General features: G+C 34.6%; 2 protein-coding genes across 14 annotated transcripts in view; one reads left to right on the plus strand and one right to left on the minus strand.

The window, feature by feature from the left end:
• The window catches only part of LOC128192282 (protein ITPRID2-like), a 35,616-nt gene extending 19,447 nt beyond the window's left edge, over positions 1-16,169 (plus strand). For both annotated transcript variants that reach the window (XM_052864859.1, XM_052864860.1), the window contains 11 exons: positions 1,182-1,435; positions 6,421-7,418; positions 8,258-8,306; positions 9,143-9,240; positions 9,605-10,414; positions 11,268-11,336; positions 11,877-12,004; positions 12,374-12,521; positions 13,009-13,176; positions 14,376-14,450; positions 14,994-16,169. In XM_052864859.1, the coding sequence (XP_052720819.1) occupies positions 1,182-1,435; positions 6,421-7,418; positions 8,258-8,306; positions 9,143-9,240; positions 9,605-10,414; positions 11,268-11,336; positions 11,877-12,004; positions 12,374-12,521; positions 13,009-13,176; positions 14,376-14,450; positions 14,994-15,095 (2,899 nt within the window). In that variant the 3' untranslated portion in view covers positions 15,096-16,169. The remainder of the gene's footprint in view (positions 1-1,181; positions 1,436-6,420; positions 7,419-8,257; positions 8,307-9,142; positions 9,241-9,604; positions 10,415-11,267; positions 11,337-11,876; positions 12,005-12,373; positions 12,522-13,008; positions 13,177-14,375; positions 14,451-14,993) is intronic.
• A 2,297-nt stretch (positions 16,170-18,466) lies between these two features.
• LOC128191479 (roundabout homolog 1-like) overlaps positions 18,467-24,346 on the minus strand; it is a 79,043-nt gene continuing 73,163 nt past the window's right edge. For 7 of the 12 annotated variants that reach the window (XM_052863567.1, XM_052863568.1, XM_052863573.1 and 4 more), the window contains 7 exons: positions 23,313-24,147; positions 23,006-23,184; positions 21,719-21,913; positions 21,225-21,353; positions 21,017-21,091; positions 20,712-20,879; positions 18,467-20,512 (listed from right to left, as the gene is read on the minus strand). In XM_052863567.1, the coding sequence (XP_052719527.1) occupies positions 20,493-20,512; positions 20,712-20,879; positions 21,017-21,091; positions 21,225-21,353; positions 21,719-21,913; positions 23,006-23,184; positions 23,313-24,147 (1,601 nt within the window). In that variant the 3' untranslated portion in view covers positions 18,467-20,492. The remainder of the gene's footprint in view (positions 20,513-20,711; positions 20,880-21,016; positions 21,092-21,224; positions 21,354-21,718; positions 21,914-23,005; positions 23,185-23,312; positions 24,148-24,346) is intronic. The other 5 variants (XM_052863572.1, XM_052863576.1, XM_052863577.1 and 2 more) reach the window with 5 other exon arrangements.

A 24,346-nucleotide genomic window follows, 5' to 3' on the forward strand; every position in this document is an offset into this window, starting at 1 on the left:
GGTGCCCTGCCCCAGGATTATTATGCTTTGCAAAAGAAGATATCATGGCCAGTCATTGAAACCAAACTTGGTTTTGTTTATAATCAATTTGTCTATTTAAGTTTCTATTTGTTTCTTTAATTCAAAAGTTGAAGTATATAGTTTTCAATACGTCAAATTAAAAATATGTAATTTATGTCAATAATGCAAACATAAATGGTAAAAAAAAAACTCCCATAGAATTTAGATTGTTACCTGTATGTAAACTTGAAAATATATTGAAGGTTTCAATTCATGCATTTTCCTTTTCAGTTGGTGGGGGGGGGGGGGGGGGGGGGGGGAAGAGGAAGCTAGGCAGGATGTATATCTCACATATATGATTTAGATTTGACAATGACAAATTGTGTTGTTTGGGTCGACTAAAATATAGTTTATCTAGAAGAGAGTTTTGGTGGGTTTGAAGGTCACTGGGCTATCGCATGCTTACACTGCAAATTTGATAACAGGTGAACAGCAGAAAATTTCACCAATAGCTGCGCACGAATTTTTAAAACAAATTCAGGTATTACATTCTGTGGAAATCTCGCACGTGTTTATTTCATGAAATGCACGAAATAATAAGGAAGTAGGTATAAAGGCATGGATTATCGGATATCTGTCCGTGCTGCAGGAGGTGTAATTATTCTGTTGGTAAGTAAAGAAACTGGAACAATGGCAGGTGATTTGTCAGAGATACCTGTTCAATATGGCCGTTTGATGTGCCAATAAAGACGAATTTAATTCCAGTGTTAACTTCCGTCTTCGAAATTTAAATCTGACTGGTTCCTGGTAGATTGTTAGATTTACTTTGTCAATGCAACTGTTATTGGTTGTGCTTCTAGAACAATTCTGTAAAGACTAGGTAACAAAATATGCAGTGAAATATTTACGAGTTTTTCCAATCTACATGTATGTATATAGCGGTACATTGTATATATATTTGTATCTTTAAAACAATTTTTAATGCATTATCATGAATTGTTTGCTGGTACAACTTAGAAAAATTCAACAAGTGCATTTGTAAATGAAACACTTTTGAAAAAAACAACACCTTTTCAAATGTTTAAACTTTAAATTTTTGAAAGATTGTTTTCTCCTAAAATTTGGCACCTGTGCATGCTGATATAGACTGCAGTAACAGAATTTATTTTTTTTTTTCTCAGTCTGGATATGCTGCTATCTGAACGCACCAGAGATCCAGAGGAAATTCTTACAAACTTAGGATTTGTTGGATCTGAGGACACAGAAGCAGACGATCTTCAGCGGCTTCCTGAGAGATTCCTTGAGCAGCAGTCCAGTGCCAATGGAATCGATGTCAAAACAATTGACTTGAATCGCCTGCTCAGCTTGTCGGAGCACGAGGAAATGCTAGAGCGCATCAATACTTCCAAAATGAACGCTGAATTCGCTGGTCAGGGTAAGTTAATTCGCCATTCTTCACTGTCTTTCTTAGAGTTCTTGCCCAGACATTTCATAAACGTGGAGCGGCTCAAGCAGCTAGGTGTTCAAATTTCAAGTGAGGAAATAACTTGGATCGAACAAGAGTATGGGTTAGGGATTGCTAATAATCTCCCTTTACCGTCGCTCAGCAGACAACAGTCACTAGATTGTGTTGATATGAAAGTGGAACAAATTACAACAAAATGTGAGGTGTTTGTAAACATTCACATCAACGAGATGTCGGTTGAAAAATCTGGTTCCATTAAAAGCTTGTCTTCTTGTTCTACTGTTACTTCAAACTGCAGCAATATATTTAATGTTGAACTTGCTCCTAATGAAAGTCTTGTTTGAATCTATAAAATGTATATATTGATACTTTTGTTGTGACCTGTAAACTTGTGTTATCTTTCTGTAGTACCACTAGATTTCATTTTGATGAAAGTTTAACAGTGAAGAACGTTTATAAATCACCAAATTGGATGAATACCTATGGAAATATTGTAAACCAACTTTTGTGTGTGAGCAAATTTAGCAAGGTTTGCAAGAACGTCCTCTTTGTGGATATTTCTTGCTGCTTTCTAGTAACTATTTGTCTCTCGACATGTATTAAAATTATCTTCATTATCTCGTCCAATAGCAAAATGGCGATTAACCAAACAAATTGAGAATGAAAGTTGTGCGAATGAAACTTGGTTATAACAGTACATGTGTACTGATAAATTATGAAGTTCATACGCTGTGCTTATAAAAAAGATGAAGGAATTGTTCTTTTGTATTTCACAATCATGCCAAGTTTCAAGCCCTTGCAAACTTTGAAATTTTTTGGATGTAATAGCAAAACATGAATATTTTTAATTGCCAGAAAGTCTTTTGGAGTCAGAGTTGTGTAAATTTTTGGGTTGAAAGTTTATATTAAAAAATGAAATATATATTTACTGTAAAAGAGAGCAGCATTTTAAAAAAAATTGGCTAACTCTATAGGTCATGGAGTTGTTTACTCAGCTTGTAGCCTTGTACATCCATGATTCCACTTCAACTTTCATATGCAAATATTTACCAAAGTTGAGTTGGTCCAAAATATGTAAATCAGCATGCATTAATTTGATATTTTGTTGACAAAATACATACAGTTATGAATATTGAATGGAATGAAAGTTGACAGGAACTTAAATGGCATAAAATTCTGAAAGAACTTTACATGACATATTTTTTTTGCTTTGTTTATATATCTATATGAAAATGGCTCAATTTATAATAAAATGAATGAAGTTTTAAAATTGGCTTGAAAACTTGAAGTTCTATGTATAGTTGTATATATACAGGTATATTGAAAAATTTGATTTTAAAGTGAAAAAGTAATCAATTCTTTGCTAACATATCGAATGACAACAACAAAAACCAACAAATCTCAAAATTAGCTGATTATTTTTCACTCGCAAGTGAAATGCGACTTTGGAATTTGAAACAAGTAAAGAATTATTTTTCTTTTACCCGATATTATCTAGTTACAAGTTCACTTTCTGTCAGGTTCACCCACCCACACAAATATTTGCTTTATCTTTCCATCCACCTGTAATATATGTTTCAGTTAGTGCATACATATTTGATCATGCAATGTGTATGTATTCAAGCTTGGCCTAGTGTCTCATAAGTTTCAATGTTTCCACCCTCAAATCAAACTTAACCTGAGGGCTTCTGCATGTGTCGATGTCTGGTCCTGTCCTCCCACTCGCAAAATTCGCTTTTTGAAGTTTATTGTCAACGGCGTTCCCTTGAGGAGGCGAAAGAGAAAATCTGATTTTGTTTTAAAGAGTGGTCATTGCTCTCGGTGCCGCTAGAGTTATAGGTGGAGTCATTTTGTTCTACTGGTATCTCTCTAGAGTCCAGATTTATTGAACTCTTCAAAGTAAGTGCCTTCAAATTAATTAGAATTCTTCTCTTGTTTATTTGTGATTTTGAGAAAGGAATACACTGGTGATGAGCATATGTTTGATCTTTGTAAACATGGTATGAGAGGACGTTGATTTCAGGTAAATTATTAGGGTGGGGGGTATAAAGGGGGCAATGATTTAGAGCTTATATTTGGGTAATTTGATCAAAATTCTCCTTACGATCTTTGTAAGCTTATGAGATAGCAGGAATTTAAGGTAATTCATACGATCATCAGGATGAGGGCTCTATAGAATGTTATGTAATTTTTTGTACAATTTGATGTTATTTTGAAAAACATCCTGTTACATTAAGGAAGAGTTACTTCTCGATATTTAGATGTTTAATGATCAAATTCCAACTGCTAAGTGAGTTTTGAATATTTCAGTGATCTTTGGTGTTTTAAACTAATTAAGTAATATGAAATTAATTTAAAACGTAAATTTTTTTTTTTAATTGCTCATTTATTTCAGCAGAAATTGAAAATTATTTAAACACCTCCCCTCTCCCCAGTGAAATTTTAAAAAGTATTTTATGAGGGTGTTAGTAACATGTCACTGAGATTGCACAATGTTTGACTTTAGTAAAACATGCTGGCAGTGTTGTATGAACTGAATTGCACAGTCCGTTCTCGATTACATCTGGATTTTTTTATGGCTTTATTGTTCTATAATGGCTGACAATCATGTTTGGGGTTTTACCTTATTTGCATAAGTGCACTTTACTTGAAATACAAATTAGATCGAGAGACGTACATTACACTGTTGCCGTGTCGTAGCTAAATGGCAGAAAAATCGGAAGCGGCTAGTCTCAATGGAGTAGCGTGCGATTATAAAAATGTCGAAGTCATTTTAATGTGTCAACAAAATATTTTATTATTTCACGATTAATTTTTAATAATATCTGAGTAACTGACTGATAAGTGAGTTAACCATTGTTGTATTAAGTGATTCAATATGGACAGGGATCTTCATTTTTTAGCCCAGCTTCAAGGTAACAAGTTCTTTCATCATGTGTTTCTTATTTTGAAATGTTTTTTCATATTGGAAAGTGCATATCTTTTGAGTTTAATATAGTTGAACTTTTTGCTGATAAATTCCATAGGAGAAATTATTGCTGGAAAATAATGTGTTTTGATAATTGAATGATAAAAATTTTTGAATTAAGGGGCCGGGGGATTTCTGTTGTTGTTGTACGTTGTAGCTAGTTCAGCAAAATATATTCCTCATTAACGACTTCATGTTTTGTCAATCAGCATGCTTGTATATTATTTTTCTTCCCTTTTGATTTCAATATGAATATATCACACCTCTTTCTGAGCAGGTCATATAAGGCTAATTTAATCATCAATTTGCTGTGTTAATGAAAGTTTAATAAACAATATCTGCATACCTAATTATAATCGGCCATTATTGTGATAGTTAAGCAAAATTTATTCCTCTGATCGTTTGACAAATATGGGCTCCCTTCCTCGTATTAAAGGCATGTAGGTACAGAAATATGTCAAGTATTAAATAAGTCTCAACTCCCATGGCTCCAGGAAGTTAGAGTAATACAATACTTCATGTCTCGAGACATGTTTGGTTAACCAATTTTTTCTTGCATAAGCCTGAGTATATCAAGAAATAAGTGGCTAAATAATGATTTGTAAATAACTTTTTGATCTATTTGCTGGTAGGAAATGCTTTAATCAATGTATTATTTGAAATGTATTTTTATCATGGTGATCATCATACAAATATTGCCTGATTAAGAACCACTTTAATATACCTACTGTACCAGGTAAATGATGAGGTTTAATTTTATATAAACAATTACCAGGATATGATTTAATCATGAAGATAAATAATCATAAATCAGATTATTTTAGTTCATACAAAAATTCAGAAAGATTAGAAGAAATGAAATAAATTAAATATTGCAAATACATGTATAAAAGATTGAAGTAAGTATCTGAAAATGTGAAATTTTTTGGGGGGGTTGGGGGGTTGGGGGAGGGGTAGGAGGGGCGACAGTTTTCAATTTTAATGATTATTGATGAAACAATTGTTTCTCACATAGTGCAGTTTATTTTGCAATACCATAATGTCCCAAGTTTGTAAGGAAACAGTTTTTGTTTTTTATCAAGTTCTTTACAATAATGATGTCCATGCAAATCTTTTTATGAAGACACCTGCAGTCAAGTTGTAGACCAGGGGATAAAAACTGCACTCTCAGGAAGTGATAAGAGCCAGCTAGGTCATATGGAGAACTAGTTTGAAGGCCGTTGTTTAAACATTTTGCCTCCATTAACAGTGCATTCTTGTGTTTATATAGTGTTTCTCAACAACGTCACCACAGTTTTAAGTTTTAAGCTGAAATTTTCTGTGAACTTTTTAATTAATTAAACAAGCTGGGCTAATTAACAGAAATATTAAGCCATACACCACAAAACATGCAGCGTTTTAATATTTACGAAAATGTACTCTAGCTTCAGCCATTAATTGGTCCGTAAGGTAAAACTTTTTAAAAGAAAGGTGGAAATGTGGTAAATATAATTAATTGTTCTATAAATATCCCCATGTCCTTAGGAGACAGCTGAGATGGGACTATTAAGCCGACCTGATTAATTGTGCAGCGCCCCCCTCTATCTGCTAACAGGGAGAAAATGTAGCAGGTCATAAAATGGAAAAGTTCACTGCATGCAGGCGCGAATGTTTTTATAAGCTCTCTGTGTGCCACCAGTGTGCAGTTGTTAAATAATGGACGAAATTATGCTTATGAAATATGGTAATCCTGTATTAATTAATTAGTATTATGAAATATACATGTTTGCTGGATGTATATAGTTATTCAATAAATTTTTTGTTTTATTTTTTATATTTTTTTTTAATAGCTGTTGTAATTAATTTTGCATGTTTTAAAAAAAAAAACATCGTATATAATTGTTTCATTTATCTATTTATATTCCTAGTTTTTGTAGTGTATTTTGTTGAAATTAGTGTAGTTGTTTTTTGTTTCATTTAGAATTTTTGTCTGTTTTGTTCATTGTAGGTCACCCTCAACTAGGTAATGTGCTTGCTTCTGTTATGAATGGCATGAAATTTCTGAATGCAATTAACCAAAGTCAAAATCCGTCCCGAAATTCCAGTTTTGATTCGCGACAAAGTGATGATAGTGTGCTTCAGAATCCGAAAAATCGTGAATTCTTGGACAAACAAGGATTTTACAAACGTCATGACAAAAAGACGACGAAAAATGAAAACACAGCGTCGCCATCCCAAAGCAGAATCAACAGGTCACAGTCTCTGGATGCATCAGAGAGACGGAAAAAGTTTCATCAAATGCGGTCAAGGAATTTTTCTACGCAAATCCTGGAATCGGATGAGAGCAACTTATCAGAGGAGAAATCGCCATGCAGGGATAGTCGAGATAGTTCTTTGTTCCGCAGCGTCACAAGCATGGAATACTCAGACTCTTTCGAAAGCACGGAAGGCCGCGAGGATTCCATGGACAAGAGGCTCGAGATGGGAAGGTTGGCCGTTCAGAACAACGACGACTGGGATATGGTGCGACCAGCTGTAAGTCTGGGGGACATTTCAACGACCTTAAAGAGCCCTAAAAAGGATGAATTAATAGACAAGCAAGTGTCAAGGCAAGTGAGTGACGAAATTAAACCCACGCAAGTGATGAACAGTGAGTCAGTTCCAACCACCGGATTTAGATCTGCTGCTTATTCGGCTGGCCTGCAGAAACTGCAGGAAATGAGGAAAAGTCTGGTGCAGAAATCGATGGCATCGCATGACTTGGACGATGATTACGAAGTGACCTCACCTCCCCTTTCAAAACAGTCAAGTTTAGAAAGCACCCTCACAGCGAAGGAATTCCGAACGAAAACGTCCTCTTCATGTACCCTGAAGGCCGAGAGTTTAGATGCTCATGACGACCAGGTGGATTCAGTGTTTCCGGCAGAAGAAGGAGAGAAGTCTGCGCTGTCTAAAGCATTAGGGCCAAGAAGTCATGTATCATTTAGTGATCTGAAAATACCCGAGGTAAGCATGAAAAATATCACCAATTGCAATTCAAACTTAAAGATCAAACTTGTAAAGGTAAAAGTCACCAAAGGTCATTCATAATATAGATATTTATATTTATGCATGTTTATGAAATAGTTTAGGATTTGTTTTTAGGGAAATTTGTTTTCTGAAAAATGTTTAGCAAGGAACATTATCATAGGAAAAATTGGATGTAAAATTGAAAATCAGGTTCGAATCAATTCATGGTTACTCAGCATTCAATATGAAGATGTTGCATCTTATTCATTTTGTTGGTTAATGTATTAGACTATCAGTAGTTTATAATTCACTGCCTTCTTCAAAAAGTGTTTTATGTATGTAGACCTTATTTTCCCCTCCAATAAATCTGATGCTATCAGCAGCCATTACTCCTTTGGTCCCATCTTTTAGAGGACATGTCGACCTGCTGTTTTCGATCGTGTAGTCATAGTGTTTTTCTTCTAATTTGATCACAAGCAAAATCAGTGCATTAAGTTGTAAACTTCTCATTTGATCAGCCATTTGACCTAGTTGTAAAGACAAGGTTTTTGACCTGATATTGAAAGGGAACAAAAAAAAAGCTGACTATCAGCATTTTTGATGAGAAGTGCACATTTATTACAAACCCTCACATTAAAATGAGAGAAATCGTTCACTTTAATTTTGAAAGATTGACGAATGTGATACCTGAAATCTGAAAGATAAAAAGGATGAAACTTAAATGAATTATGTGTATATAGATAAAAATAATTTTTTTTTTTAGATGTAGTCACATGATAAAAAAAAAATGAATTACATTTTTTAACTAATAAGTTTTTCACCTGTTCTGTTTGTAGCTGATGTTGAATGCTGGTTCATTCCCGATCAGCGACAAAGAAACCTTAGGTAAGAAAACCAAGGTTGGCTGCGGCAGGTTGAAAACTTTATACAGTCAATGAATTATGCATTTGCTACAGGCTCTTGTTCTAAAATAAGCCTGATTTGCTTGGAAAAGCAATTTTGGAAGAAATCTAGGATAAATTTAGCCCCCCAAATCATAAATTAACTGTGTAACTGTGGGGGAGGGATGCTGATGGCCAATAGTTACTTGTACATGGTGCAGCTTGAAGGGCCTAAGGGGGCCAGATTTTTCTCATCAGAGAGATGAAAGCTAGAACATCCAGACTGCTTTTTTCAGCACTTTTATGTAAATGGTGATAAAAATGAGTATTTAAGGTTGAAGGTTTCATAAAAGTACAACTGTTTTTCCATTTGAGTATTAAAATGAATATTGTCTGAGGGAGGTTTCTATAAGTCTGGATGTAATTAGAATTGATAACCTTTTTAGTATTGTTAATTAATGTTAAAATAAGGAAACAAATAAAACATTACAAACATATATCCTTACCCACCTAATATTTTCAGAATACATACACTTGTAAATGAACATTGTCCAGTATATAGCCCTATAGGGACACTTAACAGGTGACCCTTAACCCCCCTTACAAAGGTAAATATGTGAACTCCAGTTCACAGCTCAGGTGAAATCCAAGATCAGCACGTGTACCTGAGTAATGAGGAAAAATTCATTTTCCATTTAGCAGCAATAAATCTGAAAGATTGAACCTACTTTTATGATAGAGGTGTGTTTACGGTAGATTGTCATTCTTAATATCTGCAAAGGGTCTGTGTAGTGTTGACTTCTAGGGTGAGATTTAATAAGTTGGACTATGTTGTAACAGGTGGCATGGGTCGAATGGAGAGTATCCAATCGGACAGCAGCGGCTTTGCTGAGGGGGACACAATCACCGACCACCAGGCGAGGGATGCTGAAGACAGGGTGGGTAGAGATTTAGCTTACCTGAGCAAGTCTATTCTTATACCCATTTAACAAACCCCTCATATATGTAATACACTGTATCAATCTCTGAGTAACAGTGTAGATATTCATCTTTTAAAATTGGACAAATTGTACAAGGGGAACACTTGCCACTTTGCTGTAAGTTTTGAAATTATTTCACATCTTTAACATTTATGATACATATAGGTTATAGCCCCACCCAAAGTGTCTTGCTAGTATTTCATGTTAACATAAAATGATTTAAAAAAAAAAATCTTTTCATCTGTTCAGATACTAAGCTTGTAGAATGTGTCGAACTGACATCATAGATAGTCTGTATAATATTGTATGACGACTTTTGTAGGTGTCCAGTTTGGGGAGTAGTGCAGAGAGTGACCAGACCTCCAGGAGTAACGTTACAGTCATAGACAGCCACAATCAACAATCTAGTCAACGGAAAACTTCCATCTCAAAGGATAAGACCAAAACCAAAGTGGAAAAAGTGGACATAGCTGTGGAAACGGAACCCATCCATCAATCAGTGGATTCTGGCATTGAGCCAATGGCTCCATCAATTACTTATCATCTGCATCAGAGAGAGGACACAGCGTTGTCTGCTGAGGAAGGAGGCAATGAAAAATCTGTTGTGTTGACGATTGAGCTACCGAAGGACTGGTTGAACAATCAAGGGAGTTCCACTTCAAGTGTTGTGTCGCATTTATATAAAAACATTGGAATCTCTAGTCAAGCAGTGTCGTCTGCTTCCCACACCGATGTTCGAACTGCAGGCTCCTCAAATTCTCAGATTCTGCCAGAGAAAATTCAGGCTGATCCCACCAGAGCGAAACCCATCCGATCCCACCTGAATCCCAAGTGGGCATCTACTCCCAGCATAGTGTCCCCCCATAAACAAACTAGCAGACATAGCGATTCCACAGGGCATAGGTATTCCAAGAGAAAACTTTATAACCGGGGCCCACTGAGGGAGAATGGTCATAACGGAAGCTTCAGTGAGCACTCAGTGGACAAAACGGACAGTGAAATGAGTAGTTCCTTTGATCATGAGAGTGAGTGTTCATTCGTTTCAAATACGGACAGTAATTCCAGTCTGAAAGATGAACATGTTGAATATGTCAAGCTGCTGAGGCTTGTAAACAAACCAATGTCTTTCAAGGTGAGAATTGTGAAATTGAATTTTATTATCCTCAATGCAACTGGTCAGCTACTTCTTTGTGTGAATTACCGTTAGTATGTTACAACACATTGGAAAAAAAACAATTCCTGCCCAGAGGGGATTCTCCACAAGTCTATTCAATGAAATGTATCACATTCTAAAAAAAAAAAAATAGAAAATTTAAAATTGTTTGTGAGTGAGAATACTTTGATAACCTTGCACATACCTTAGACAAGTACTGGTGTTACAAATCTAATCTATCATGTTCCATTGATAACCTATGACTTATAGATATATGATACTTGGAAGTAAGGGCATGCTGAAATGTGAGTTAACATGCACAATCATTTCCTCATCGTTGCAAACCACGACCGATATGTATGATCTTCTCCAATCTAATGCCCAGGGTGGGTGAGGGCTATGTGGACTCTGGGCAGTGGTTCGTGATGATGTCCTTTTCTTTGACCCATACTAAAATAAAAAATATGTATTTATAAAAGTAAATACCCTGGTATCTTACGAGTCTTGAGATTTTAAAGGAATAAAGGGAACGGGGGTGGAAGATAGAATGGGGAAAGAATATCAATTCATTAATGTGCACACACAAGGAAAATTCACTTTCTTTTAATGAGTTTCAGCTGTGACTTTAACTTAATGTTGATACATCAACTCTTGAACCTAACCAAAAACACACTTGATTTCTTTGTGTTCAAGATTTTAGACCACTGGCATTGCATTTAAATTTTCAGATAGCGGTACACTCTGTAGTTGTAAATTGATTCTACACTCAGTTATGTGAAATATTATTAAAACCTTTAATGTGTGCCTGACCTGTGTTCATCCTCTCTTCCAGGTCACAGGATACACTCCTAGCAAATACAGACCGAACCTTAAATCCTTACCTCATATGGACAGGCAACAGGTGAGAACGGGTAACAATGGACATCATCCATTGTCCTCAGGTGCACATCACCATAGTCTGTAGTGGTTCTACACAGAATCACTTTGTTTGGTTGTTATGATTAATTTTTATTGCATATCTATAAAGTATAGGTTTGTATAGATCTTTGAATTCATGGACACATATTGTAATCCCAAATTTCCTATTCTGAGACTCTGTCCTCTGATTCTAATGCACATTTTTGAATAAATGGGAGAGTGCACATCATATTGAAAAACTGAGTGCAGTTTCAGAATAGCTAGAATAATACAGATTCTGAATCCCAGATAGTATCCCCATTTAGAATTTGCTGACTCTGCAGTCAGCAATGAAACTGTGTTGTTTTAATTACAGTAAAATGTGCTATAAGTGTATTGTAGGAAATATGGAGCACAAAAAAAAATACAACTGTAATTGAATATAATAGCAATTCAAGAGTTTTAAATGGTTGTTACCTTCTCATGGAGTGAGGGCAATGTCTAATGTGTTTTTAAAACATGTATTTGAATTTTGGTATTTCAGTATTTAGAAGAAGAATCCAAGTTGCTGCAGTACGCTCTACAAAAGTACAAACGAGAACTTCAAGCCATGGAGACAACCTTCCAGGTCAACAGTGAGCTGGCCGACAAAGAGTTAACAGAGGAGGAGAGGTCAGTAGTAACCATGGTAATCATACACAAAAGACACACAAAAGACAGGGAATTCTGAGGTTATATTGTGGGGTTTGTTGTTGTTGAGAAAATTGATTTTAAATCAAGGACTTTTTGAAAATTTATGCTGTTATAGCAATAAAAAATGGGAATTTGCTTTACAAACTTCAGATAAAAGTTGAATCATCTATGAAATTTTTTTATGTATGTAAGACAATTACTGAACAACCTGTGGAATATTCTCACATCTTTTGCTTGACATTTCTGTTTAAAAAACTTTTCTTGTAATTGGGAGTTTCATTTGATAATGCATATTGGTTACCATTCTTTAATATCCTTCAATTATGCATGTATAAATCTATCGCACAGGGAGGAATTGGAGGAGTTTCAGTCCCTTTGGAAGGAGGTCCGGCGCGAGATAAACGAGATGGAACAGCTGATTGCCAATCGTCTCGGGGGACTGGTGATGGGCAACGACAACTTTAACCCCCTACTGGCCCTGGAAATCATCCACAAGGTAAACAAAGTCTCTAGTCACATTGTTTAATGGCCAGTTTATAATATGCTTATATATGTAACATGGGAGACAATTTTATCATCTCTTACCACCCCCCCCTTAAAAAAATTTATACATACATGACTAATTGTGGTTTCCTTGAGAAGTAGCTGGTACATTGATATACTTGTATGTGTTTATGGGTTTATTGGATGCATTTTGGCAATATGCTCTGTGAATAGAAACAGTGTAATAGCTATGGACAAGGAAGATGATAAATACAACATAGTTTTGAGCTACTTTAAAACAGCTGATCAAAACACATTATGTAATAATAATTTTGTACGGATCAGCAAATTTTTTAAATTGATTTTTGAAGTCCTTCTGAAACAACTCCTGCTGGAAAATTAAACTTTGCATAATTTTTTTTTTCAAATAAAAAATCCAGTTAAAAAGTTTATTTCATGGAGTAGGATTGACAAATCTGAGTTTTGTTTTGTTTCCATAGATGACAGAGTTGATCAAGGAACAGTTCTTCCAGCACCAGATGTCCCAGAACAAGGACGACGAGATCGCGGCCATGGAAACGACCTCTGGGCACTGGCCCTCCGAGGGGTCAATATCCGGGCTCCAGTCGCTGTATGGGGACGAGTCTATTCAGGAGAGCCTCTCAGACGTAAGTGTTTGTGGCCGGCTTTGTGCTTTTGATTCAGTACATGCACATTTCTGTATTCATGGAAGGAGATGTTTTTATTTTTGAGTGATTGAAAAACAATCATTCAAAGAATAATTGAACTTCTTTTTCAGTTAGATATTAAACATTTGTAATTTTTATTCAGCTAAATGATATTTTTAGGGAGAAATTTTTTTTTTTGTTCATGAAAGTTGTTTTTGATACATTGTATTTAAATTCACCAGGAGTAGATTTTATAAGATCTTTTAGATACTTTTCAATCACTGATCTGCAGAATGTCTTCAACAATGAAAATTATGAAAAAAAACATGGAAACTGTTAAAAATGTTTATATTTTTTCTGCATCTTCTCAGATTACAAAATATGATGGTAAATGATTTTGTTCTTTACAATTTATTCAGTAATGTAATATATGTATATGCATCGTAAAAGTAATTTAATCTTTTATATACATGTATATACCATGTATTTTCGATAGTGTTTAAAACGTATTAAGAATTACATAGAGGAAAACTTAGTCCTTCCAATATTTGTAGATAACATATTAATGGTGATCCCAATGAAATAACATGTTGATGAACAGGTACCACTTCACCAGTATAATATTTCATCTACAATTCCTTCAAATAAGTGTGTATTAATTAACATGAACAGATATATTTTTGTAATCATATTCATAAACCCAATTTAAAATCTATGCGTTCCCTCTTTGAAAAAAAATCAAACTGTAATCAGTTTATCAGTAATCAGTTTATCACATTAATTAATGTACATGTATAAGACTGTACAACTAATATCATTACCATGACTTTGTGAGTTTTGTCTGCTGCTCACTGTCTGTCATTTTGTAATTTACATAACATTACACTGTATATAGTGAAATACTATCAGGATATGTCTGTATATGTGCACTTTTAGACTATATATCGATGTTGGCTGCGTCATATACTTCTGGACAATTACACAATGTTTTTGCCTTTGTGATCATCATTAAAGATCTAAATTTTAATATATGTACATGTATTATCAACAAAACTAGCAGGCAAAGATTTTACAGCTGGGACTTGCTGATTAACTGGATATAGTTTAATTTAATTCTACACTGTGAGAATTATCTCTCTTATCAAAGGGAATTTCTGCTTTAATCGCCAGATCTTTGAGTGAGTTGTTCTTATTTGCAGCTGAAGGAGTCAATTTTACAAGAAGTACGACAAGAATTACAGGAGAGCACCCAGTGGCTCCAAAAGGAGATGAGGGTAAGTTACAGATTGTTATTACATTATTACAATGTACTGGTAAGTTACATACAATAGTAACATTATTACACTATACAGGTATGTTACAGACTGTTTTTACAATATTACAGTGTGCAAGTAAGTTACAGGCTATTGTTACAATATTACATTTTACAGGATAGTGATGACTTCTTGATAGTTACATTATGGGCTTTTAGTCACAATCTTGCATCCAATAGTTATGATGCTACATCATCATATACCTGTTTTTCATAGATTAATTAGTTCTAAACTTATCTTTTATTTTGTATGGGTATCATATGTACAATATTTAAAGCACCCATCACAGAAAATGAATCTTTAATTGATTTTTTTTGTCTGTGCTATTGTAACAGACAATCAAATAGATGACCTATTACTCAAACTTGCATATGATTGGAAATGGGTACTACATGTAATTGGGTACCATCTCTACACATGTAACTTTAAAATGTATTATGTATGAACTAAAATTCTTGAAATGTATGTTATTACCCAGTAATAAAAAACTTATACTTTTTTCAGAACAAAGAGAGAGAACTGAACAAACTAAGGATGGAGGTCATGTCCCAGAGCATAAAGAAAGGAAGCACCCGACAGAAGCATTACTATGAGACGGATGTCTAACCAAACTGAAAGTAAAAGTAGAAGTAAAAGTGACTGCCAAGGGATTGATGAAACAAACATTATCTACAGACACCTAATGTGACAGGAAGTCAATAACAATTAACAAATTGATCTGATTTATGAATATGAAATGAATGTATTGATAGAGAAGCAAAAATATTTACAATTTTTGAAGTAGTACAGAGAAATTGATGAATTAATGATGAAAAGATGGACAAGTGGTGCGTGTACAAGAAAGTTGCTGTTTGGTAGCCAGTATTCTGGTTACAATGTTCAAATGAAATATGTTGATTTTTAATTTTTTTTTTTACAAATAAAGGCATCAGGTACATGTATACTTAAATATTTTTAAACTACAATAATATCTTTATCTTTTTGAAAGTTAAAATGTGTTTTGCAATGATTGTTGAAATTATTTGATATGAAGCTTTCAGTTTGCTTTCTTTTCTCTTTCAGTACATGTACTATGAAAATTGATTTTGAACTTAATATATGTTTCATTTGACGTATAAAATATGTGATTGCTCTGATTGATAAAATGTAATGTGCATGTTGATAAAATATTTTTTACTGAAATGAAATATAGGATTTTATTGATTTTATTTTAGTATTTACTTAATATTGGACGATATCTTTTATAGCTACTGTAGAAAGTCTTTCCATTGTTGTGTGACTGTTGGCATTTTTACATTCCTGGGGTGTTTTTTTTATCTATAATATATTTATTTTCATGACAAATGTTAAATGTTCTCTATATTTTTATAACCAATGTTCAACCAGCAATATTGATAAGTCAATGTGCATTTCCATGTAAACAACTTTGTTCTTTGATGCTAATTTAAAATGCCATTTTATATACAGTGCATTTGAACCAATATTTTCTGTTCATATATAAAATTTCTTCCTTTTTTTTTAATTGGTCCCATGCATGTTCAGAATTACACATACTGTAGTGGTTTATTGAACCGTAAACAATGACACTCTAAAGATGCTGAAATGTGAAAGCCAAAATCTGAATATGTGCAATTATTTGTTGATCTACATTGTAGGAAGTCAATTTTTTTAATTTTGTACACAAAGAACTATATATGATAAGAGTTAAATTTGGCCCCCATAATTCACCATTTTTTAAAGTGTTTCGGTTACAATAAAATGTTATGTTATAATTTAGAAGAGTTCATATAAAATATATTTTTCACATATTTGTTTGATTTATTTGCACTGACTTGCAGTATATGACGTCAGAAGTGATGCTATTTCAAAAATTCAATCAAAATCAGTCGAAATTGATATTTTTCTCATCTTTTTACGAATGGGAAATATAGAGCGCATGCTTGAACCAGGACAAATTTTTTGTCACTTATTAGTCTTGGCTAGATACATCTCTGATTAAAATATTTTGTTGGTTCAGCATGCGTTCTATGTTTCCTGAAAGAAAAACTTCTTGAAAACAAGCTTTTTTATGCTAAAATGCAAAAATGGCGGGAAAAGGCTGTTTTTACAATGCCGTATTTCTAAATTGTGGGCACTTGAATCAAAATGAACATTAAGTTAAAGCATCACATATATATCTGTACAAAGAAAACAAAGAATTACAGTAAAATAATGATATTGCTTTTAGGGGGCCATTTTAGGCCCATACCATATATTGTCCTTTGTCAGTTTTAAATTTGATGATCAATCAAATGATTTTATGTGCCTTACATCATGAAAATTTTAATAATTTCCTTTTCTGGCATATGTATATTATATCTAATAACAAAATGGCCATGCACATGATTGTTCGGGTGGTAAAGGCGTTGTATTTAACTCTGGCAACAATTATTACCTTCAGGCCTTTTAATTATTTAATATATATATGCCTTGTTCATTAATTGTTCTCCTGATTTTCTTCCAGAACAGAGTGCCTCTTAAGATTTTACACTCATACAGACACTGTTCAAATAATATTGCTCAATGATATATATCTGTCTTTTTAATGGATTCAGTTGAATAGGTGATGACATTGCATTTTAAGGTCTTTTAAGAAGGCTCGATGGTTGCAGCCATTTTTTTTTACTGTTTTGATTTCTTTTAAAAGAAGAGCTCTGTAGGAAAATTTTTAAAAATAAAATAAATGTTTTTTCTTTACTTAATAATAGTTTATAGCTTAATTAACAAATCATATCTTTAGATTTTAGGTAGATGAACTGGTTAATTTCTTCACCATCCAGCCTCCTTGAAAACAAGTGAATTTTTTTTTTCACATTCTACATGCATGTGTTCTATACAATTTGTTATATATATAGACCAATATAAAATTGTTTCAAACATGTTGTTCTAGAACATGTTTTTGTTACTTGTTAATCAAGATGGTTTTTAATGATAATTTTCTTTTTTTAAAATGAAAATAATAAATTGTTGAGGTTTTTATACAGAAGATGTCGAGACAGTAGTGATTTACAGTCAATTTTTGTACAGGTTCCATTGTTTTGGTGCTATATACATAATGTAATTTCTTGTCAAGGGACTGGTTCATGATTATTAAAGTCTTTCTTTGAAGTATGGATGCATGTTGTATCAAAGCGAGAATATTAATTATAGGTCTTCCCTCTTCTGTTCAGTCAATTTTGTCTTCTCTATGATTTTATTTAGAATGTGTAGTTTATAATCTGACATGTATATTTCACATTTTCCATTTTATAAACTACTGCAGTTTTATGCTTTTGTTCATTGTGTTAAAGTTAATACTTATATTTGCTTAATACTGTCTTATCTAAATGATTATTTGTACGATTTCTCAACTATAAATTTAATTTTATGTGCAGGCAACCATTTATATGATTATGGGCAAGTTATTTCTAAAACCTATATATATGTTCATTGTTTTGTTGTTATACAATTGTGATTACTCTGTTCATTCCAAGATTGTTTTCAGTAGTTTATTAGTAGAAAAACGACACCTTATGAAATACACCATTTCATTTGAACTGTTTGTTAATTACATCAATAAAATATTTATGTAATAAACTGATCTTTTTTTTTCATTTTAAAGCCCTAATCAGAAATAAAATTATGCAAATGCACTTAAAATATTACAATATTTTTACAGTTTTTATAAAATATTGATGCAAGCCATTAAAGAGAAAAATTCACAAAGCTGTTGAACACTGAGAGAAATCCTCAAGTTTGACAAAATCTGATGACATCTTACATATAAATCACACTTATATGGTGAAACATGCTCTATTATCTACACTCTCAATTATTTTGATTTTGGGTCAGAAAAGTACTCAAAGTCTTCAGAGTGCATATATATATATATATGTATGCATTTCTTTACCCTTTACTCAGTCAAAGGGAAATAACTCAGACAATTGAACGGAACACCATTTCAGTATTTCATGATTTATTGCATGATGAAAACATTCATGATTGAAGGTATTTACATACTGATAGGATTTCACAAAATATCACATGACACTGCTTTCCTGTGCTTAATGTGTGTACATCCCCAACGGTGCAGCAAATATATTTGTAAATATATTAAACAAAATTGATAATTCAACAATGTGATCATAAGGATGCAGTTTAAATAACACATACTGGATATTTCAGAAAATGACAAGTTTTTTAATAATACAACTTTTGATAAAATGTTAATCTAATGTTAATTTAGCACACTGGAGTAGCCCCCAACCACCCCCTCCCCCACCCCATCCCACCATTCTTTCTTTCAATGTGTTAACTCAACAAGCGCTGTTATTGCACAGGCAAGGAAAGACAACTCTCACAAATTCTCTCTACAAAATAGCAATGACACAGACAACATATAAAACATTATGCTGATGCACACACATAGACTAGAATATCAAGATCAGGAAGGTATCTGGATTTCCTATCCAATCCCTGTATACTTTTACAGGATTTATAACTATTTACAGTCAAAACTTCTCCACAGTTACACCCGAAACAACTGACCAAGATATAACAAAATTTTATTGCAATCGGTTAACCAAAAACATTAATTAAATGAGGGTGTTTAAACTTCCTATATATGGAATATTCTGTGATTGATATACAGGTATAAGCATCTTAAGAAAATAAAGAAAATTCGGTTAAAGAAATAAACAAAAGAGAATATCACAAGAACAGAAAATTATGCATATAAAGGATGTGGGTTCTTCTCTCTCTCTCTCTCTCTCTCTCTCTCTCTCTCTCTCTCTCTCTCTCTCTCTCTCTCTCTCTCTCTCAAATATGCACACTTTCTTACAAAGCCTACATACTAATCACAGCTTTTAATTATAATTCTCTCAATCCCATTTCATTCACTCATCATAACATATAATATAAATACATGCATGTACATATTCTGGACAGTCAGTCGAGAGTGAATCATACAGATTTTCACATCCATCAGCATTTATCTGACTGCTACATGAATTAAATAATTAAAAGAAAACCAAAAACATGCAATGAAGTATCATTGGTTTTTAAGCAATAAAAATACAAAGCAATTTGTGTAAAATATCAATTCATGTACATAGCAGATATTTTTGGTTTACCATTGGTGGTTTTGTATGCAATACAGTATATATCTTGTACTATATATTGAATATTCTACATCAGTTTTGTTCATGTTTTAGCAATATGGAGGAAGATGCCTTTGGGTTTCAGTTTTTTTCTAGCAGATGAGAGATGTTCATCAAAGACAAGCACATCGTCCTTTGGAGGCAGACGTACGACACCTTTAGAAATATACAGCTCACTTGTCACATGACTTCAGTTACCAACAGCAACAGACATATGTCAGATAAAAGTTTGAACACATTGGCAATAATGGTGGAAGAAAACACACATATATATTATATACACATCTAAATATTGCCAGTTTATGATCATGGATTTCCTAAAGAACAGAACACCATCACAATGTTTTGGATATAAGTCTGCTTCAGCAGCAGTTCTGACGAAAAACATATTGCTTTTTCATACAAGCACCGAGTTGATTAAGATCTGTGCAGTCATCTTCAGTAAAAACATCCATTAATGTTCCATAGTCCAAATTATCCACAAAAACAGCACAGGATATTTGATTGTCATCCAATTTCTACACCAGACCACAAGTCATAAAAGCAATGTCTACTGGAATCTTTCCATAGTAGATAAAGTCAATCTACTAAGTCACTTCAGCATCACTATCTTTGCTCCTGATGTCCATTACGCCAGCCAGAAAGAAGTCACAAGGGTTGGCAAATAATGCACAATTAAGCTATGTTTCAGCAGATTATGGCACTAAAAGCACTCCTTTATGTAACAACAGCCAACACACGGGACTACAGAATGGATGAGCAGGCTTCTCTTTGGAATTATGGGTAAGTACAATGGCACAGGCAGAGATTTAAGGGCTGGCTATTCTCAAACTTTCAGTGTTCCTGCTACAAGGAAAAAAAAACGGCTTGTGTCATCACAAAAATTCAGAAGTTTGATTGTTATTGACAATTTCAGCACGCAATGTTCGAGCCTAGAATAGTTAGTACATAATAATTTAAAGTATAGAGAAAATAGGAGTGATAGACTTAAAAGAGTGCAGTTTCTTTAGTGTATAGAGGTGAGGACAGTGTAAGAGAAACTTACGCAGTCCCTCTTTAGAAGTGGGCTCTACGTTTATTCCACTATCTTGCCCCTCGTCTTTAGAATCCTCTGATTTTAAGACAGAGGGCGGAGGTTGGAATTTGGGTCGGCATGCTTTTTGTGGGACAGCATTTGGGAAATTAGGTTTGTTGTATGAGGGTACATGACTATCTATAAGTGAAGAGCATTTCTACATTAAAAAGTGTGCTGATTTTGCTGTTTTTTAAGAACCCAAAGAGACCTTCAGAGAGAGTTTTGCTGAATATGTTAATGTTCCTCGACCACTTTGAACTTCAAATCGTACTCACCGTGTTGAGAATATTTTGACTGGTTCTGTTGGATGGTCGATCCCGTGGGAGAATCTTTCCTATTGGGCCACTTTCCTGAAAAGAATTAACAAATTAAAGCACAATTAATTAAATGCAGATCAATTAACTAACAAGGCTTCTTCTTTTATCTGTCATCAACTGTTCTTATAAATGTTGCAATCTGTTATCAACATGGTGCTATATGTACCTTGGTCCATAAGTTGCTTCTTTCGTTGTGACTTTGGATATGGTTTGCGCACAACCTCGCTGAAGTTGCTGTCGGTGCTGTAAGGACTGGTGGGGCGAGCACGGTGGTGTCGCCGCTGTTTCCTCACCACTGTAAGCAACACAGCGAAATCATTATAAAGCCCATCAACAGAGCAACAACAAGCTAACAACAAAAAATTGCATTATATGATAAAACAATTAAATGCTTGGGTAATGTACTCTTTTACTTGCTGCTGTTCAAATAACAAAATAAATGGGCAAATGTTTATACTGCTGCACAACACTATGCTCAGATATCACTGCACTAATTAACTTGGTGTGTAATCTAATAAAATATTAACCACTTTTCTACTGGAGTCTTAATCTACAGAACCTGCAGCTATTTTCTAAATACCTAATGAGTGTACACATGCTCATAATGAATCAACATCAGTGACACCGCAAGTTTTACGTTTCTTGATTATTTTTTCACACCTTGCTTGTCGGCATTGGGATCGGAGACAGTTGATCCGACCACCGTTAGCCCAGACATCTCTGCTGCCTTGGCAACAGTGCTGGCAAAGTCGGCTTCGTTAAGGAATGCTTCATCACTGTCGCTATGAAAACTGGAATGCTCGCTACTGTCCTCCGTGTTGCACTGGTCAGTGTAACTAGGCCATGTCTCCACGCCTACAGGGGAAAAATGTGTCATGTTGTAACCCAACTTTCACTTTCAGTGTTAAAGCAACTTTCACGTCAGAAAAATCCAAAATCTCTTCACAATGCATCAAACACTGCAAAACTTTTTTTGACTTTAGAAGGCTAGCATTTTATTTAGGCATTTGAATAGTAGTTGTATTAGGAAGCATTAAGGCCTGAAAGCTGACTTGGAAATATATTTTCATGAGAGAAAGTAAGATGCCTAGAAAGATGCAGAAATACTAGAGAATCATGTACAGCAGTGGTTTTGATTACTATTTTTGCTAGGAGATTGATATTCAGAGTGAGGCAGCAGTAAAGAGTACCCATCTACCCAGCCAATCAAACTTCTCTACATATTGCATACATTGCCTTAAAATTCTATCAAGTTTTAAACTATGCATCAAAGTACTAAATGCATCTGATAATTCACTTGAACATGCACAATTTTCTCAATATCAGTGAAAGCAAGCAACAATTTTCATGTCTAACATGCTTGCTAATCAATTCAAAGCAGCGCAATAACATGTCTGGCTCTGTATGGGCAGAAATCAAAGCTTTCACAACGTCAGACTCTCAAAGCTGGCTACAGCTAAATCTACCATGTGTAAGACCGCTAGGAAATATGCCAAGCTAAGCATGCAGTATTCATGTGCTCATTGACTAGCAGGAACTCGAAAAATGTTCAATTCTTACTTCAATAGAAATTTTTACAGCAATAGAACTTATAATATAATAAGATCAAAAATCTTTAAAGGAAAGTTTCATCAAACAAATTACTGTTTCCTGTAGTGTTCCTGCCATTTCAAAAGCTAAGCATATATTCTAGCAAACATGATAATTTCTGCTCTAGCAATTAAAGAACTCTTTTTCACATACACACTTTTCTGCTTGCATCAGTCACCCTTGCCAATTTCAGCATTACAAACTAGCTTGCTTATACTATTAATGTTTTGAAAGTGAAATATGTATTTGAGAATACAATTCCGTTTATGGGGTTTCAAATCTGTTTTTATATCATGCTGTAGCAGCTGATGATGCAAGCAGAAAATAATCATCACTCCACAGAAATCTGCCCAATACCTGACATGTTACCGCCATCATCATGCTCTTCATTTTCTCCCTCCTTTTTCGGAGAGTTCTCATCCTCTGTCTCCAACTCAGTGGACTCACCAGCGTAATCTGGACCATTGTCGGAGACGGGTGAGTCTGCGTTTCTATGGTAACCATCCACTCCTATGTTCATTGGGTGAACATCCATCCTACAGAGAAATATTTTTTGTACTTTTATGAACAATATTTCACATACTGAGTAATAATTCTCTATATTGGATATGTGAATACATATGTATTAAAGAAACTTTTGTAATGATCTTGCGAGTCCACTTACTTGTTATTATGATAGACGGGGGAGCAGGGCTCATTCATGTCGGACTGACAGGTATGATCCCCACACGGTCCCCCATCCCCGCCATGCACATTACAGTGTCCAGGAAAATTGGGGGGCATGTTGTAGGCCCCAGGGGGTCCTTGCTCCGATTCATGTAAGAATTGATAGTCATTTTCACAATGGGGAGGAACGATCTTATAATTCTGGAGTTGGGGCATGGGACCGCCCTGTTCCTGATCACTGTGACATGTTCGACACTTAAACTCTGTGGGCGTGCCCCGGGTAGGGTTCATGCATGCGATTGTCCTCTGACCCCAGGTGTCATGTCCTCGAGGACAGTTATTCCATTCTGGTCCTCGCGGAGACTGAGTCCTTTGAACCACATTATACTGATTAGGTGGGTAGTGCACATTTTCAAAGTACTTTGGGGAACAACACCTTACACAGCCAGTATCAGAGTATGCTGGCATGTTCCACCCCGACACTGGGGTGGCATTGTGGGGGACAGGACAGGAACAGGAGGAAATCTTTGACATGGGGGACATGGGGCTCCGGGCCCCCATTTCGCGGTTCAGGCAGTTGATCTCGGCATACTGCTGAGATGTGGAGGAGTTTCCAGATGAATGTTGAGACATGTTCATTTCGCTGGGTGGGGGAGGGTGTTCGGGTGGGGGAGGAAGGAACTCGGCCCAATTGACCATGGCCTGTTTAGGCTGGGTAATTTGTTTCAGGGGCTTCTTTCCTTTCTTCAACAAAAAACCGTTTTCATCTGTGGTATGGCTTCCACTATCACTGGTTGGACTTTGCATGGCATCAGCATGATCCACTGGCACTCCTTAAAAACAAAAGTACAAAAAACTTTAACAGAACAGCATCACATAGAAAACACTTAAATTTTTCCCTCCAAAAATAAAAGATTTTCTCTATCCCAATAAGATCTGTCTAGATAATGGATGATTCTGATTGACACTGATATTTACAAGATTCAAACATCAAGTTTCATGTATCAGACCAATCAGGACAGCTGTTACATA

Source organism: Crassostrea angulata, chromosome 7 (assembly GCF_025612915.1).
Source record: "Crassostrea angulata isolate pt1a10 chromosome 7, ASM2561291v2, whole genome shotgun sequence".
NCBI lineage: Eukaryota > Metazoa > Mollusca > Bivalvia > Ostreida > Ostreidae > Magallana > Magallana angulata.